Source organism: Serinus canaria, chromosome 13, assembly GCF_022539315.1.
Source record: "Serinus canaria isolate serCan28SL12 chromosome 13, serCan2020, whole genome shotgun sequence".
Classification (NCBI taxonomy): domain Eukaryota; kingdom Metazoa; phylum Chordata; class Aves; order Passeriformes; family Fringillidae; genus Serinus; species Serinus canaria.
Genome location: NC_066327.1, coordinates 17,117,393 through 17,133,744, shown reverse-complemented (window position 1 = coordinate 17,133,744; position 16,352 = coordinate 17,117,393). Strand labels below are relative to the sequence as shown.

At 44.2% G+C, this 16,352-nt stretch overlaps 1 protein-coding gene across 1 annotated transcript; it reads right to left on the bottom strand.

Moving 5' to 3' along the window:
- Positions 1 to 187: 187 nt before the first annotated feature.
- Positions 188 to 16,352, bottom strand: HSPA4 (heat shock protein family A (Hsp70) member 4). Its single transcript, XM_009091559.4, has 19 exons — positions 16,172 to 16,352; positions 11,961 to 12,018; positions 10,192 to 10,332; positions 9,869 to 9,991; positions 9,323 to 9,422; positions 8,802 to 8,935; positions 7,257 to 7,501; positions 6,805 to 6,881; positions 6,378 to 6,529; positions 6,149 to 6,255; positions 5,667 to 5,800; positions 5,048 to 5,229; positions 4,599 to 4,685; positions 3,946 to 4,098; positions 3,368 to 3,493; positions 2,542 to 2,649; positions 2,125 to 2,244; positions 1,569 to 1,730; positions 188 to 1,370 (listed from the first exon to the last, which is right to left on the bottom strand). Exons 1-19 carry the CDS (start codon positions 16,276 to 16,278, stop codon positions 1,173 to 1,175), a joined length of 2,514 nt encoding a protein of 837 aa, XP_009089807.1. The 5' UTR covers positions 16,279 to 16,352; the 3' UTR covers positions 188 to 1,172.

Below are 16,352 nucleotides of genomic sequence, written 5' to 3'. Positions count from 1 at the left end.
TTCCATGGTTGTGATTCATTACAGAGAGCTTAAACTCACAGCCACCGCACCCACCCAACACCCCGTGGGAAGCCGCACAGCCCCGGAGCAGCCCGGCAGAGCTCCTCGCACACCCCAAGAACCAGGGACACAGCCCTTCCCTCCAGCCCGGCCTCTCTGCATTGCAATCAACAGCTGCAGCAGGTGATCCAGTAGAATCCAGTGCATTTATTTCTTGCAATAACTGAATGGGTGTTTTTCAGCTTTGGATTTTAACACATACAAATTAATTTTTGCAAGTTTAATGACAATCAGTACTAGAAGCAATTCATTGTATAAAGCTCATAGAAAAAACAAAACAAAACAAAACAAAACAACATATCCGTCAGTTCTTGGTTTTCCTGGAAAAAAAGAAACCAAAACAAAAAAACCAAGCATTCCAAATGAAGGCCTCGTGGAAGCAAGCACACCCCTGCCAGAAAAAGTTAGGAACAAGTCAGAATCAACTATCAGCATAGGCAGCTGAAATACAAGTATTCACTCTTTCTACAAGCAGCTAATTTAACTAAAGACAAGGAGTTTACAGGGCCTAATTAGCTGGGGAGTTTGTGAGAGACCCACTCCCCTGTCCAGGAGCACATTCTGAGTCTGATCTGCAGTCTGGGCTAAGGAATAAAGGTGCTGATGAGCCACCTCCTGCTCTGCAAACCTCCTGTAACCATCAACTGTTCCAGTGCAAATCAGAGTGAGTCCAGAGCAGGCATTCACACTAAACCAAGAGCAATGGAAGACTCTGCCTTGGCTCTCCCCTGCCCTCCCTGTAGTGCCATTGCTGCAATCCACAGGGAAAGGGAAGAGCAGGGTGCACATCAGACTTCAGATGTTGCTGTCCCCTTCCTTCAAGGGAGAATTGACTCAGCCTGGACATTAAAAATGGAGAAGCAGCTTATGGCTGTTCCTAGAGGTCTAGTTAGACTACCAAAACTTCTAAATACAATCAGTAAAGGCAAACACTGCTGAGCTGAGCGAGTCCTTCGCCACCTCTGTGTTCTGACCTGCTGCCCTGCCCAACCTCTCCAAGAGTTACCAAGAGTGCTGCGGGATTCACTTGCTTCAGTTTGTATTCAGAACGTACAAAGTTGACAACTTAAAGCTTTATTGTAGTTTGCAATAATATAAACAAGTGCTGAAATTCAGTCAATGTCCATTTCTGGAAGCTTCTTGTCGGTGGCTGTGGGGGCAGAGCCCTGCTCGGGGGGCTGGGTCCCGCTCCCGGCGTCCCCCTGCCCGTCCAATGGTCCGTTGGGTTCCGTCGGCTTCTGCTCCTCCTTCGGCAGCTCCACCTTGGGTTTGGGTTTGTTCACTATGGGATTACAAATACTTGCCAATTCCTAGAGAACACAGAAACAACACATCCTTAGAAATGGTTTTATCTCCCACAGTTGAACTTTTGAAAACACTGTTGGGAATACTCCAGTTGAGGGCTGATGTTCCCTGGTACTTTTAAGATTTCTCACCTCAGACTTTTCTGATAGAGCAATAAACACAAAATCTCACAGAAATACAGTGAGTTATGTAGAAAAACTTACTTTTGCTTTAGACTGTATGTCTTTTGCTTTTATAACTGGGTCCAAAGTAAGACTCCTCTTATTCTGAAGGTTGAGGTTGTTGTTCATCCACTCCATGGCTTCATTGGTGCTCTTCTCCACCTTTGCCACGTCTGCTTCATCAAGATGCTCATACAGTTCATCCTGCAACACCCAAACAGGAGCAGCTGTGTCAGTGTTTGAGCACAAACTGCATCCCAATTTCCTGAAAACTTAGCTTCAAAATATTAAAAGACCATTTAGCCAAGATCTGTTGTGGTTGACAAATCAACAGAACTGATCACCCACAGCTTGGTAACCAGAGACTGAAGATCTCCTGCTGCTGGCATTTTGCCTCCATGAGGAAATCAACACCCGATTAAAAAGGGACTGAGATGTGCAAGGCCCAAAATCCACTTCTGAAAATCTATTAAACATCAAGAACTCCTAAGCTCACTGGGAGGTTGCACCAGATTTTTGCTTGAAGCAGATTACCTAAATTCAGAAAATCTGTACCATTTGTTTGCTTGCGTTTTTCAGAAATTAAGCATGAAAATACCTTTGCTTTGAATGCATGAACAGCTTTCATGTACTGCTGGATTTGCTTCCCCAAGTCCTCAAATGCTTTTGGTCTTTCTTCTGATTCTTGGAATCTTGCCTGAATAGGTTGACCCAGAGTCTGAAACAAAGCACAACAGGTATCAAAACTCAGAGAGCATCACTGGGGGATCCTCAAGGTTTGACAGGATACATCAGCTTTCCTGAACTCCTCAGAACTCTGACTCTTCCCTCAACTTACAGCAAAGACTGAGCCTCCCTCAGCCCTGCTGTTACAGGTCTGTTGGAGACCTACTCCCCACACACACTCCAAAGCAAGCTATCGTTACCTCAGAATCAGCAGACCCCAGTCAGCTCCTCGCTGGAACAAAGTTCTCCAGCTTTGGTAAATTCCCATGGGAATGTAAAAACCACTCACCTTCAGTTCTGCCAATTTATCAATGTATATTTGTTTGGGCTGGTCTTCACCATCTTCATAAAGCCAATTTTCTGTATCTTCCAGCTTCAGAGTGAAGCTATTGCGATCCTGCAGCAATGCACACAAAACAAGCAGGTGACATCATTTATTAGGTGACAAATGGCATTAAATGGTACCTGGAACCTTTCTGGGAGGGTTGTATTTTTAGACTATAAATAACTCTACTTGGAACTCTTTATGCTATTTTATTGAAAAATAAGAAATAAAATATTCTTCTGTAGAGCTTTGTGGTGGATTCCAGGCCCAAGGAAGAACCATGTGTGACAGCCACATTTCAGATCAAATACTGTCACATCAAAGGCTTTTTTGTCCCCTGTATGTTTTCATTGTCACTACATGAGCAAGCCTGAGAACAGAGGGAAACTTTTCTTTAGCAAAGGTGCACTAAATGTCACCTGGCATGTCCCGGTTTGGGCTCTGCAGACACCTGGTTGGCAAAGCTCCATTGCAGTTAATGGAGATGCAGTCAGGTGCTCAAAGATTCATCCCTAGAAGCAGAGTTAAATTTATTACACACCAAGCTCCTTCAGTACAACAGGGAAAGCTGACTAATAATGCCAAGAAATTTTTAGGCAACCAGCTCAGATACAGGTGCCCACACTTAGTAGATTATCCTCAGAGCCAGAAAGGTTACAATTACTTTTTCAAATTTAAAGTCTGAATATGTGACTTATATACATAGAGTATGTGATACAGGTCAAAAGTTACTAAATCCAACGGCTGATTGTACCACAGTGTATCAGGACAGTCAAGCAGCAGTACTCACATCCTCACTGACGAATTTCTCATAAACACCGCAGAGTTTGTCTCTCATTTCATACACGTACTCTTCCACTGCATTCTTGGCATCATTCCTCTCCTTCTCCAGCTTATCCTGCATTATCATCTTACCCTGTGAACAAAGTGTCAAATTAATTGGCTAAAAAGCTCATTATTTAACAATTATTTCCAGGACACCTTGTTTGCAAAGGCTCAAACCAGATCAAGATTTTGCCAAACTGCGATTTACAGAACACAGCACATGACTGAAAGATGATTTCAGTTTTGGTGTGATGTCCAGTACAGCACAGGACAATCCTCCTCCAGCTGAGGAACCTCCACCTTGTACCTGCAGGTGATAGTGGAGGTTTTCTGCAGAACAGCCCTTTGAGAGTGACAGCTCCCCTGGCCAGGAGCAATGAATGCATTCTGCCTCCACGGGGCACTGTTGTTCACCTCAGACTTCTAACAGCTTGTTTTATTCCTTTCAATCCTTTCCTTGTCCTTCCTTAACTATGTTTAACAAAAAACAGCATTTCTGGAGACCAACAGGTGACATTTCTAGCTTGGGCAGGAAGAGTTTACCTCGTTCTCAATGAACAAGTTGAGCATGTCCTTCCCTATCTGCCACACCAGCTGGTTCTCGATGGGAAGGTCCACTGTGGTCGTCTTCACTTTGGCCTTCTTGGCCTGAGGTGGCTGATCCACTTTCTTGTCCTTTGAGTCAGCCTGACAAGTCTGCATTAAAATAGAATTACATCCACAGTAAAAACACATCACCACTCAATTCAAGGGGAGCAGTCAAGATTTACATCAGAAAAACTGAGTTAGCACCTCAACAAGAGAACCAAGCACTCCCTGCCATTCTGACACCTCAGCTGCTGAAGCCTGAGACAATTAATGCAGACAATTAATAAACTGACCTTTTCTGGGCACTCTACATTCATAGGGGATGGTGCTCATGGTAGACACCTGTTCTAGTATTCAAGTTATTGAAAACCAGATGATTATTTCTTCCCTGAACAGGAGAGTTCCCCCATTTTATCAGTACCAGGTCACCTGACACGTCTGCAGTTATCAGTACCATTTGTGTCCTTTCTAAAGCTCTAATCACAATAGACCACCAGTGCACTGAAATAAAAGTTCAGCTTCCAGAACTATGACAAAGGCAGCAGATGTGCTCACACTCCTCATATTCTCATGAATTTCATGAAAAAAGTCTCAAATACTCTTCTTACCTCCATTTCTTCAGACTCCGTCTTGTTTTCAGGCTGGGTTTGCTGTTGCTCTTCAGCCTTTTGTTGCTCCTCGTCTACTTGCATCTTCTAAAATTCAGAGAGATCCAATTTCACACATTAAACAAATGCAGATCACTGCTTCAGTTCCTAGGCTGATCCCTTAACACCTCTAATGCTCTTTAGGCAAAACAAACAGAATGAAAATGGCAGGAATGAATTATGAGCTCCCAGTCTTTGCTCCAGCAAGCCACAGCTCCATCATTAAGAACCTGATCTACACCTCAAGTTCTGGTTTCAAGAGATCTATCACTGGTGTAACATACTACAATGAGTACTCGGTCTCATATTTCAGTTGTGGGCATGTCTAGTAAATCCTCAGACAAGCCTAAGCCCCTGGCCAGCTGTGCTTCATGGGGATTCTGAGCAGCTGGGAGCAGTGAGTCTGTTACCTCTTCCTCCTTGGCGTGCTGATCCGTCTCCATTGGCTCCTCGTTCTCATCAGATTTATGAACCTCCACCAGAGATGCACTTGAAACACTGAAGATGCCATGGATATTTATTCTGACTTTGACTTTCACTTTGGAACTGGATCCATCTGTTTGAGGAGTGACCTTCTGAACCAAGAAGTGAGCTACACAGAGAGAAAAAAACCAAACACTTTTGATTAACCACAGTTCTGAATGCTAAGCAAACCCCGACTGCCGCTGACACAGCTCACTGCAATGTGCTCAGGGAATGTTAAAACCTACTCAAGTTGGACAGCCCAGATTTTTACTCAGCAATGCTGGGGCACAGCTATTGGGAATTCTTTATGTCAAACCTGGTGTTACTTCTGTCAGAGCAAAAGCCTGCACAACTCTCAGTATGGCTCTTCCACATTTGCTCCAGTATTAGGATGCTCTTTTTGCCCATGGACTTCATGCTACTCCACCTATTTTACTGCAAATTCATTTGAAATGTTGTCCTGAGAGCATTTGCAGTAGGCTGCATGTCCAAACTACATAATTAGACAGAAGAGGCTTGAAACACAGAAAAGATTCTTAATTAAAGGTACAAAATGGTGCTGACCTATAGCAGGGTCTGGGTAAGGCAGCTCCTTGGGGGAACTGTAGTAGGCCTCCAAAGTGAAGGGCTCCTTCCTGTAGAAAGTGAGGACCTTGGAAAAGGGAGCAGGGTGGTTCTTGGGGAAGACCTCACAGTCACTGCAAGAGAAAACACAGCCTGTGTTCAGTGTGACAACACATCTAATAAGGTAACAAAACATTTCTAGATACTCTTAGGGAAAAAGCTTCCTTAAGAAGTGACTAGACTGTCCTGATCTTTCAGGTTAAGTAACACAACAGCCATGCAGGAAGTGCCAAACAGCCACTCAACCTTGGTTTTGTTTTCTGCCATCATTAACTTCAGAAGTATCAAAACTGGAAGTGTTAAATGGGCACTTAACCCAGGAAATACCCTATTCTAAGGGTATTTACTGACGTTTGTTATTTATTCTAACCATCACCAGTAATTTTAAGCTGTAACATGCAAGAAGATTGTACTGGTTTTACCTCAGGTCTTCCCCTGCTGGTGAATTCCATCGTAAAGAGATGGGGTATGGTATCAAATCGGTGATAGAAAACTCTCTCACTTTGAAAGCCGGGGACAAAATTGCACACTGCAAGAGCACAAAAGCCACAGTACAAATGTTCAGACTTCAGGTGAACAAGCATTTCATTCAGCAAGTAGCTATTGATGCTGCTTAATATTCTCACGGCAAGAGCAAACAGCACTTTTTACCTGCAGCGCACAGCCTCGTGCCACAGCCTCATCTGCATTCAGGGTCGTACTGACTTCTTTGCCAAAAAATTTACTGATCTTATCTTTGACAGCGGGGATTCTTGTGGTACCACCAACTATCTCTACTGCATAAATATCCTCCTTCTTCAACCCTAGAAAGGAGTCAGACAATAGATGAAATGTTTCTCTTTCACATTAATACACCGACATCATAAACCAGAAGTTTTAGTAGACCAACTTTAAGCTGAGTTTCAAAGCAGGAAAAATTTCATCTCTTAGCTTGAGTGAGAAAGTTTTTTAATCCTGTAACTCCTAAGCAAGAAACTGTTGTTTGTGCTAAACTCTTGCGTCCAACATGCAAAGGCAGCCTGCAGTCTGGCTGGCTCCTGTCTGCATGCAGTGCAGCCCCCCCCACACCCCCACTTACTGGCTTGCTCCAGCACACTGCGAAGGGGTGGCTCCACTCTTGCCAGGAGTCCTTCACACATCTCTAAAAATTTGCTTCTGTTGGAAGAATCCATAAACAAAGCTCCAGCACACCATAAGCAACATCGCAAACAGGATGCCCAAACTGAAGGAATGCCACTTTCACTGTGTACTGCAGGGCTTTCTCTCCCCCAGTCCTAGCTTTATACTTTAGTATGTTCTCCCAGACAAAAACTGATTCCAGTCACCCTGGCATCTTTCAACATTCCCAGCCCTCCCTCCTAACTCAAGGCCATTGACCAGGCTCTAAACACTTTCATTTCCAGCGGCACTCCTGCACATATTTTTTGATTTCTCACCTCACTTCAGCCCTAAGAGCTGACACTTCATACCAAGTTTATAACTGCCTGAAGGGCACTCTGAAGTTTCCCCTTGAAGAGCAGCCAAGGTTACCTGTTCATGGTTCCAGACACATCTATATCATTCATGAAGCACTCTATGTTCATGGGCAGGTCAGAGGCATTGGCACTCATCAGCTTCTTCAGCCTCTCACACTCCTGGTACAGCCTCAGCAGTGCTCGGATCTTGGACTTGATGTCCAGCTTGTATTTCTTCCCAAACTCCTCACAAAAGTATTCCACCAACACCTCATCAAACTTCCTGCCTCCAAGGGTTGTATCGAACGCTGTAGCAAGAACCTTAAAGGAAGGGAACCCTTCAGTACCAGTACAATGTGCCATTACCCAATGAAAGCAACCAGCAGTTCAAAGCAGTGCTTTGTTTCAGATTTAGTTCACCTCTAAGTCAAAGAAATCGGCCCTCCTGGAATGAGGTGACAACTGCTTTAAAAGGAATTTAGGGAGATTGGGCAGGACTTAGCAACACAATCTGTTCCATAGCTTGTGCTGGGAGCAGATCTCTGTTCCAAATTCTGCTTAGCCACTGTCAGTTTGAGTCATATTCCAGTTTAATATTTGATGCCTCCTAAGGGTGGAAGATGCTTACCCAAAACTAAAAATAAAACAGGAAGAAAATAAGTTATATTAACTCCTAAAACAGGTGCTCCTTTTTGATGAAGGAATTATCTGCAAAGAACACCTGTAGCCCACCCACCTCAGCTCATTCTGCTCTGTAAACACACCATGAATTTATTTTTTAGGAACAGAACTCACTACCCTCAATACCCCTTCAGATGGCTTTGGCCTCTACACTGGCTAACAGCCCTGCACTCTGGACCCCAAAGCATCCTTTCAACACTGCCATGGCTTCCAAGTTTAAAAAACAAATCCAAGAGAAACACAAAGGTTACATTTCCTCACATAAATTAAACTATGAGAAAAAAAATGTTGTCAAAACATTTCTCTGCATTTCAATTCCTCATGTTTTAAATTCTGCATGTGTTTCTCCAGCCAATCATGAGAAAGGTATTGTAACTGCTAAGTCCAAATTGTAATAATTAACAATAATAATAATAAAATGCCAGTAAGAAATGTTAGTGTTTGCTGCAAAACAGCAATGCTTTGGCAATGTACACTCACAAATACACTGCCATCTGCTGATCTCCCACTGGCAGCTTAAAGCAATCAGGAATGTTTCTTCATTGTACATGAGCACCACAGTGAGGGTTCAGAAACAATGTCTGTCACACCACTGCAGGAATTCCTGCTTCAACACTAGATCTCATGACTGAACTGGAGTATTCTTCTGAAAGCAGCACAGTCAGATATGATAACTTCTGAACAAACCATTTAATCCAGGTTTTTTATTCTTTTCCAGAGTCTGCTGATTAAGGCATGTTTTCTTCCTCCACACACTTCTCAAAAGCTCTCTAGCTCCCTGCCCTACTTTTTGCTCCAGACAAAGTGCAATTTTAAGAACAAGAATTGAGCTGTGTGGATGCCCCTGTGTGAAGCCAGGCAGGCTTGCCTGCCACAGTCCATGGGTGTGCTGATGAATGTTCTACAGAAAATCAAAATGGATGTGAAACAGCTTGTTTACTTTCAGTTTGCCTTTGTTGAATGCACAAACAGAAACTTGATATGCAGAATGCCCCATGTCCACAAAAACAACGTTCCGTGGCTTTTCTTCCAAGGTAGGCAGGTCTGGCTTATAGATCCCATATGCAAGTGCAACTACAGAAATAAAAGTATAGTTAGGACATAGAGGTTTGTAATTATCAAGAAATAAGTGGTAATCAGGAATCAACATGAGCATTTCATTGTGCTCTTCAAGCTACAGACATTGAATAAACAGAATTCTCAATGCTAAAGAAACACGGAAGAACATTAAACGGTACCACCCCTCCCTCCGCTGCCTTAAAACAGATATTCACCAAATATTGTTATGTCTTTGTAAAGCAATGAAAAAACAGACCCGAATTTAAGAAACTTTCTGATCAACTCATCTATTCCAAGTGTATAAAACCAGCTGGAATTCCAGAAAGCAAGGCTCACTGGCAGAATAAAAGCCTTTTCATGGAGTAAAACTGCAACACTGAGTGAGGGACAGGAAGGAATTACCTGCAGTTGTTTCATTGATTAGTCTCAGACAGTTGAGACCAGCAATCTGGGTAGCATCCATCACAGATCTCCTTTCTGCATCTGTGTAGAAACAAGGAACCTGCAAAGAAGTCAGAGAGCCAATATTAATACTTCCAGGAGCCACCTTCAGGAAACAGTTACAAGGGTGGACAGGACAGTAAGCTCGTGGAGCACAGGCCTCCTTCAAATGCAGTGCTGATTTCAGTTGTAATAGAAAACAGAAAAAAAAATTACATAAAGACAAAGTTCCTTTTTCTACTCCATATCACAAGCCACTCATTTCTGGAGCACATAATAAGAAAATAGGAATCAAATATTATTTATGTTGCTAATTAGCAGCATTTTAAGACCATTAATGATATAAGTTTAGTTTCTAAGAGGTGTAAGATTCAGTTTAAACAGAAAAGAAAGATACCTGGACATTCAAGTTTACTGGCCAATTTAATCAGATTTAATTTATTGCTGCAGCCATTTCAGTTCAGACAGTAACTAAGTTCTGTGTGTTTTGTTGGATTCCATACTTACAGAAACAACACAGTCAACCACAGGCTTCTTAAGCGCATTCTCAGCAGTCTCCTTTAATTTGGTCAGAAGCATTCCTGTCACCTGCTCAATTGTAAAGTTTCTTTCTTCTTCCATATACATAGCCTTCAAATAAAAATTGTGCACACTCATTACAGTGCAGTGGAACTCATGCACCATCCCCATTATCCGCCTTTTATTCCCTTCCCTATTAAGGCTTTCCATTCAAAAGAGAACACAAACCACAGTGAGCAGATTCAAAACAGAGAAATAAAAGGAAACGTTATCAGTTTCCTCCTCTGGCTCCTCAAACACGCCAGACTTACCCTGATGCCAGTTGAGCCTGTTGGCAGCTGGACAAGTTCATAGGCAAGGCTTGCTTTTTCAGCTTGAACAAAGGGATCTGAGAATGCACGACCATGAAATCTTTTAAAACTTTGTACTGTATTCTTTGCATTTGAAATAACCTAGAGGAAAAGAAATCTTTAATACAACGTGGCAGGGAAACATCTGAATTTCAAACAGAAGACAGAGTTTTGTTCTCATGCTTCTCCCACCAGAGTATTTTTGTCATTTGTATCTTAACAGCATCTGGGCAGGTGCTGGGAGGCAACTTCCCTCCGGTTGCTCAGGGAATCCATAGCAATTTGAGATGGAAAATAAAATGTACACTAAAAACTGAGCCAAGTCTATAAAATATTGATTACAACCACACTCAAATTTCATAGTGCACATGTAGGAAACTCTTTAGAACTGTTAGTAAAATCTCTTTCCCACTTACCTGTTCTCTACCCCCTACCTTTCTACAATAAGTGATAGCCCAAACATAACAAGCACATGGATGTAAACTCCAGCTCAAGTTCATCACATGCACATGACACTCAACACAGATATTCTCACAAAAGACCTCTCACAAGGACCTGCTCATGAAGCTTTAGGAGGTCGGGAGGTCCCCTAAAATGATGCTGTCACCTTGATGTAACTGACAAAAGGTAGACTGACTTTCATTACCAGCAAAGATCAGCACAGAGAAGTGAAAGCCCATCCCAGCTGGCTTCACGTAGCACAAGTGAAGGGAATTCTGTCACTGACATCAGAGGGAGGCACGCACTGAAAACCACAGGCACTGAGAGCAGACAGGCACTGTTCCACAGAGCATTACCTGGGATCTGGGCTCAGGCAGGTGTCTACTTCCTAAGTAACTTGGGCTGGATGTTCTCTAAGTTTAGTCTGTGCAGGACAAACTCATCTCTACAGGGCTCTGCACCAATGGATTTCCTTAAGCTAAGCAGACTCAAATCCAGAAAAAACAGCTGTGTTTGGTTCTAGTACAGTTGTGCTGTTCTTGAACAACATGGCTGTGTCCAGGGATTTTTGTATTTTAGGTGAAAAATCTTCACACATCTCTAGGCTTTTTAGGCTAAGAAAAAACAACTGTTTGACTACTCACTTCCTGCAGAAGACTTGAAAAAAAAAATCATCTTTTATAGGAGTTACTTACACAGCAACATAAAATCTGATATAGCAAGACCCAAATACCATGAGTAGGACATATCACCTTAACTTCTTCCCAGTCCTTAAATTACATTTACCTGCCCACAGCAACAGAAACTCCGACTATGGGCAAGAACACCCAAGAGAGATATTTAGGTTGCAATACAGTCACAAAGGGTCAAGAAAGCTCTATTTACACTTAAATATGCCTCCTTTCTGCCAAAATCATGCACTTAATGGAATTCTATAGAACAGTGTCACATAATTAAAAGCCATCATAAAGCACAGGGACTGGAACAAACTAGGGCCGGGTGAAGCACCACTTGCGAATTTAGGTTCGCAACTAGGAAAAAAAATTAACAGTTATGAGAATTTCTTAAGAGGCACAGCTTTATTTTGTACACTTCATTATGTGCAAGGATCAACCCTGAGAGTCCTTTGGCAGATGACAAAGCAGCAGCCCATGGTGAACAGCTGAGAGCAGCTCAGCTGCTCACTGGTTAGGGAGGCAGCAGGGCAGCAGCTCAGGGACATCTGTTATGTGCAGTGACAAACCTCACACTGCTGCTCTGAAGTTGCTCTACCCAAACCCCACACTCACCTGGCTCTTAGCTGCAGCACCAATGGAGCGATTCTTGGGCCCAAAGGATATACAGGCTCTGCAAGGAACAGTGAGTTCAGTCAGTGACTCTACAGCTGCACATCTACTGCACATCTTCTGGGTAAAAATACTGACACTGTCTGGAAGACCACTGTAATTAATATGATTTGGTCCATAAAAACGTTGGTCACTTGCTGCAATCTGTGCATGGAACATTCTGTGGATTCTGGGAAAAACAGGCACTATAACTGCATTTAAAACAGCAACAGTCCTCCCTGCAGAACAGACTAACCCCAGACTCATCCATGCTCCTCCAAGCTTCCCACCTAAGCACTGACTGGGCAGACCCTGAGCTCAGAAATTGCCTGCGTGTGTGATGCACTCAGGGATAAGCTGGTAGCGAATAACACGAGAAACATTCGACTGTTCAGCACACAAACACAAGGTAAATCACATATTAAGGAAATCGTTCCTACACGTCTGCAGCAGATGCTAACTAAGCTTTCCAGGTTAAGACAAACCCTTCAAGGGCAGAAAGAAACTGCATGCACAGAAAGATTGGTCTTCTATAGTTTCATCTGTACCCACTGAAACAACAAGGAGCACAAAAAGAGAAATTATGTTTTACTCCCCCCTGCTTTGCCACAGCCTGCAGTTCTGAATAGAGAAATTCCCCTTTTAGAAGAAATTCCTTGGCTGATTAAGCCTCTTGATTTACATATTTAACAAACTGTAGGAGCCCTAACAAAACAAAATCCAGCCCTCTAATCCAAGTTGTTCATACCACTGAGGCAAACTTGGTGGGGGGAATCCTGCCATTAGGTAAGCAGATCTTTAGTGTTCACACAACATGCCAGCTAAGTCTAATTAAGCTGCTTTCCATGCAGCAGGTTAAGAATCTGCTTTACAGCAGGGTGATGCCACAGGGCTGCTACAGAAAACATTCCAGCTCAGGCTGAGGTTTGGAATTGGGTGTTCCAAGCAGAAACTGTCAAAACCAACCTGAAGGCTGGGGTGACAGAATTGCATTGGGTTTGTATCTTTTTCCAATTTATTGACAACTTCACAAATGCAACAAGGCTACCTTAAAGTATGTGCTGCAACAGAATTAACATTTCTGAATATATCTGAAGTTGTTTGAAACAACTATTCATGACATTAGTTAAAAAAAAAAAAAAAAAAAAAAAAAAAAAAAAAAAAAAAAGCTAAGTTTGTGCTCTGCAGACCCTCAGGCCCACACCAACAGAACAGGAGGTAAAAACTTAATGAGCCCGGAGCAGGGAGCTGGTTATTCATTTACTCTGGTCTCCTGAAAGGAATTAAGACATGAATTGTGCCCTTCTCTTGGGAAAAAAAAAAAAACAGCTACTTCACTGCTGAATTCACAAACCAAGATCCCCTCACTAACACAAATGCACAAATTTAGATGAGAGCCCTGGCAGGGACCCAGCAAAGAGGTGAGTGAAACTAGGAGGAAGGAGGGAGAGAAGGAAGAATTTTCAACCAACCTCATTCCCCAGATCAGTTCACAAGAACCAGTAAACTCATGAAATACAAATTACACTATGACACAATTTCTGGGGGCTGGAAAACTAACCAGTGCATTTTAAGTAGAAACATTCATAGTGAAGGTCATCAGAGGTCTAATGAAACAACTTCAGAAAGTTTAAATCCCTGCTTCACTCAGCTGGAGGCACCTCCTCACCCTCCCACCCACTGCCACTTCTTGGGAAGATCCCCTGTCCCCTGACAGTTCATGTCCCCTGCACTGATCATCAGCACCAGCTCCAGAACATCAATCACAATGATTTCATTTAGCTCAAGACCCTTTATCCCTACAGAAATAATTCAACTATCTTATTTTTTCCTCTCAGTTCCCACTACCTTTCTCTCTATCACTTTCCCATGTCCAAAGACAAACACAGTTTGCACAGCTTTGGGATGACAAGTTCAAATTTCACAGTGCTCCAGAAGAATCCAAGTACCAGAGCTGAAGGCAGATTCTGCGGGAATGTCATCTGTGCCACTGGACTCAGTCCAATGCACTCAGAGGGGTTTATTTTAATAATACAAATTATTACAGTAACACATACAAAACACAGTGTTTAACCCTGACCATGAGCCCGTGCCTGAGGAAACCTGTCACTACACCTTGCATGACTTCCCACTGTAACAACTGCTCAGCACTGACTTTTTGAACCAGGCTTCTGATTCTAAGTCATTTAAAAACCATGCAGAAGTTCTTTTAATAGAAGGGTCTGCTTGCAGAACGCTTTTCTGCATTTCCTCAGAACAGGACCTGGAGATTAAGCCCTGCTAAAACCCTCTCATTTGCATTATGCTCATTTTTTCCAATTTCAGGCTCTCATAACTGAATTATTTCCCAAGAGATGCACCGTGTCAGATATTTTACTTAGTTCATCTCCTTCAACAAGGGAGATGTGTGCTCACATCTCAAATATACAGGCATATTTATCAGCAGAACTTCAACTCCCTGAGGGCCAAATACTTACAGCTATTAGAACCCAGCTCTGATCCTCTCTACATTCAATATTTTCCCAGTACATCTAACCTTTAAATTTCCATGTTATTGAGAACACTTAAGAGATCTCCAGATATTCAGGCACATATGCTGAATTCAAAATTTCCTTCTCCATTTATTCATTGCTTAGAGACAGGAGCAAGCAAACAGTGATGTGCGGTCTAATGAGAAGCAAGGTCACTCTGGGCTTTCTGAAGTGATGTGAGGGATCTAAAACAGCCCAAACATCTAAGATGATGCAGCTGTCTCACGGAGACAGCCACTTCAGGATCTGCTTAAATAAAGCCACCCTGCAGCAGAGGGGAAGCTCCCGAAGCACTTTTAGGACAGCTTCCCCCCCCCGTTTCCTCTCCAGGTCTGATGCCCAATTCTCAATGCAAATTCTTTTTCCACCTTCATTTTGCAACTCATTCATAGAGTTTTATAGCAGTTCTCTTCCTTAGGGAGTTCCTTAATAAACGGAGGCAATGCACACTTCTGTTGAGAATGTGGTAGCAGGGATCCTGACACAAGCAGGGCTAGAACATACTGACCACACTGTATCATGGAATCTTGGACTGGGAGGGACCTTAAAGCTCATCCAGTCCCCCTGTCATGGGCAGAGACACCTTCCACTCTCTGGCTGTTCCAAGATTCATGCAACCTGGCCTTGGACACTGCCAGGGATCCAGGGGCAGCCACAGGTTCTCTGGGCATCCTGTGCCAGAACCTCCCCATCCTCACAAGGAAGAATTACTTCCCAATATCCAATCCAGACCTCCTCTCTGTCAGTTTTGAAGCCATTCCCCTTGTCCTGACACTGCAGGCTGCTGAGCAGCTTTCCAAACTCTGATCCCAGAACAAGCCATGGCTCACACCAAGCCCGGCACCAGCCCAGCTCTCCCCTCCCCGGTCCTGCTGTGCTGGGAGGGCAGGGGAATGACAGCCGTGCTACCAGAACACAGCGTACGAACACACAGGGAATTAAGGTCTGGCACTTCCAGCAGCCAGGAATGCTTTTCTCTACACTCACAGCCCCCGTCCTTCTAATCCCAAGGGCAAAGCCCCGCCTCGGGGGGGACAAACCGGCCGTACTGCACCGAAAGGCTGGGAGAGCTGGGGCTGCTCAGCCTGGAAATGAGAAGGTTGTGCGGACACCTCGGAGCGTCTTGCAGCGTCTCAAGGGGCTACAAGAAAGCCGGAGAGGGACTTTGCATCAGGAACTGGACTAACAGCACAAGGGGGACCGGCTCCAGACTGAAAGAACGGAAATTTAAATTAGATGTAGGGTAGAAATTCTTCCCTGTGAGGGTCAGGAGGCACTGGCACAGAGTGCCCACAAAAACTGAGGCTGCCCCATCCCTGGAAGTATTCGAGGTCAGGCTGGACGGGGTTTGGAGCAACCTGGGATGGTGGAAGGTGTCCCTGCCCAAGGCAGAGGGGTAGAAGTGGATGAGCTTTAAAGTCATTTCCGCCTCCTTAGCATCCTATGAGTCCGTGATTCTACAAAAAACAGCTGAGTGGGCCTCCCGAAGCCCCCTCCGTGTCTGCCACGCTTTACCGCATCTCTGCAAGCACTTTATACCTCTGCTCCTCCCGGCCCCGCCACTTCCCTCCCTCCCCGGCCCCGCCACGCCGGGCCCCGCGGGCGCCTTGCCGCAGCCTCAGCGCGGCACCCGGGCTCACTCACGGCGTGCAGCGGTCGCTGTACTCGTTGGCGACAGTCTCGATGCCGCCGGCGCGGGCCACAGCCACGTAGCAGCTCTGGAAGCCCAGGTCGATGCCCACCACGGACATGGCGGCGGCGCTGAGGGGGGAGCGCGGTACCGGCAATTCTCGAAAGATCCCGTCGGGCCGCGGCCGCGCCGGCG

Excerpts from the sequence above, each read along its gene's own strand:
- HSPA4 (XM_009091559.4), bottom strand. The coding sequence starts at position 16,278 with ATGTCCGTGGTGGGCATCGACCTGGGCTTCCAGAGCTGCTACGTGGCT. Across the intron at positions 9,992-10,191 it reads CAGGCTCAACTGGCATCAGG|GCTATGTATATGGAAGAAGA; the intron begins GTAAGTCTGGCG and ends TTTTATTTGAAG. Across the intron at positions 5,801-6,148 it reads CCAGCAGGGGAAGACCTGAG|TGACTGTGAGGTCTTCCCCA; the intron begins GTAAAACCAGTA and ends TTTCTCTTGCAG.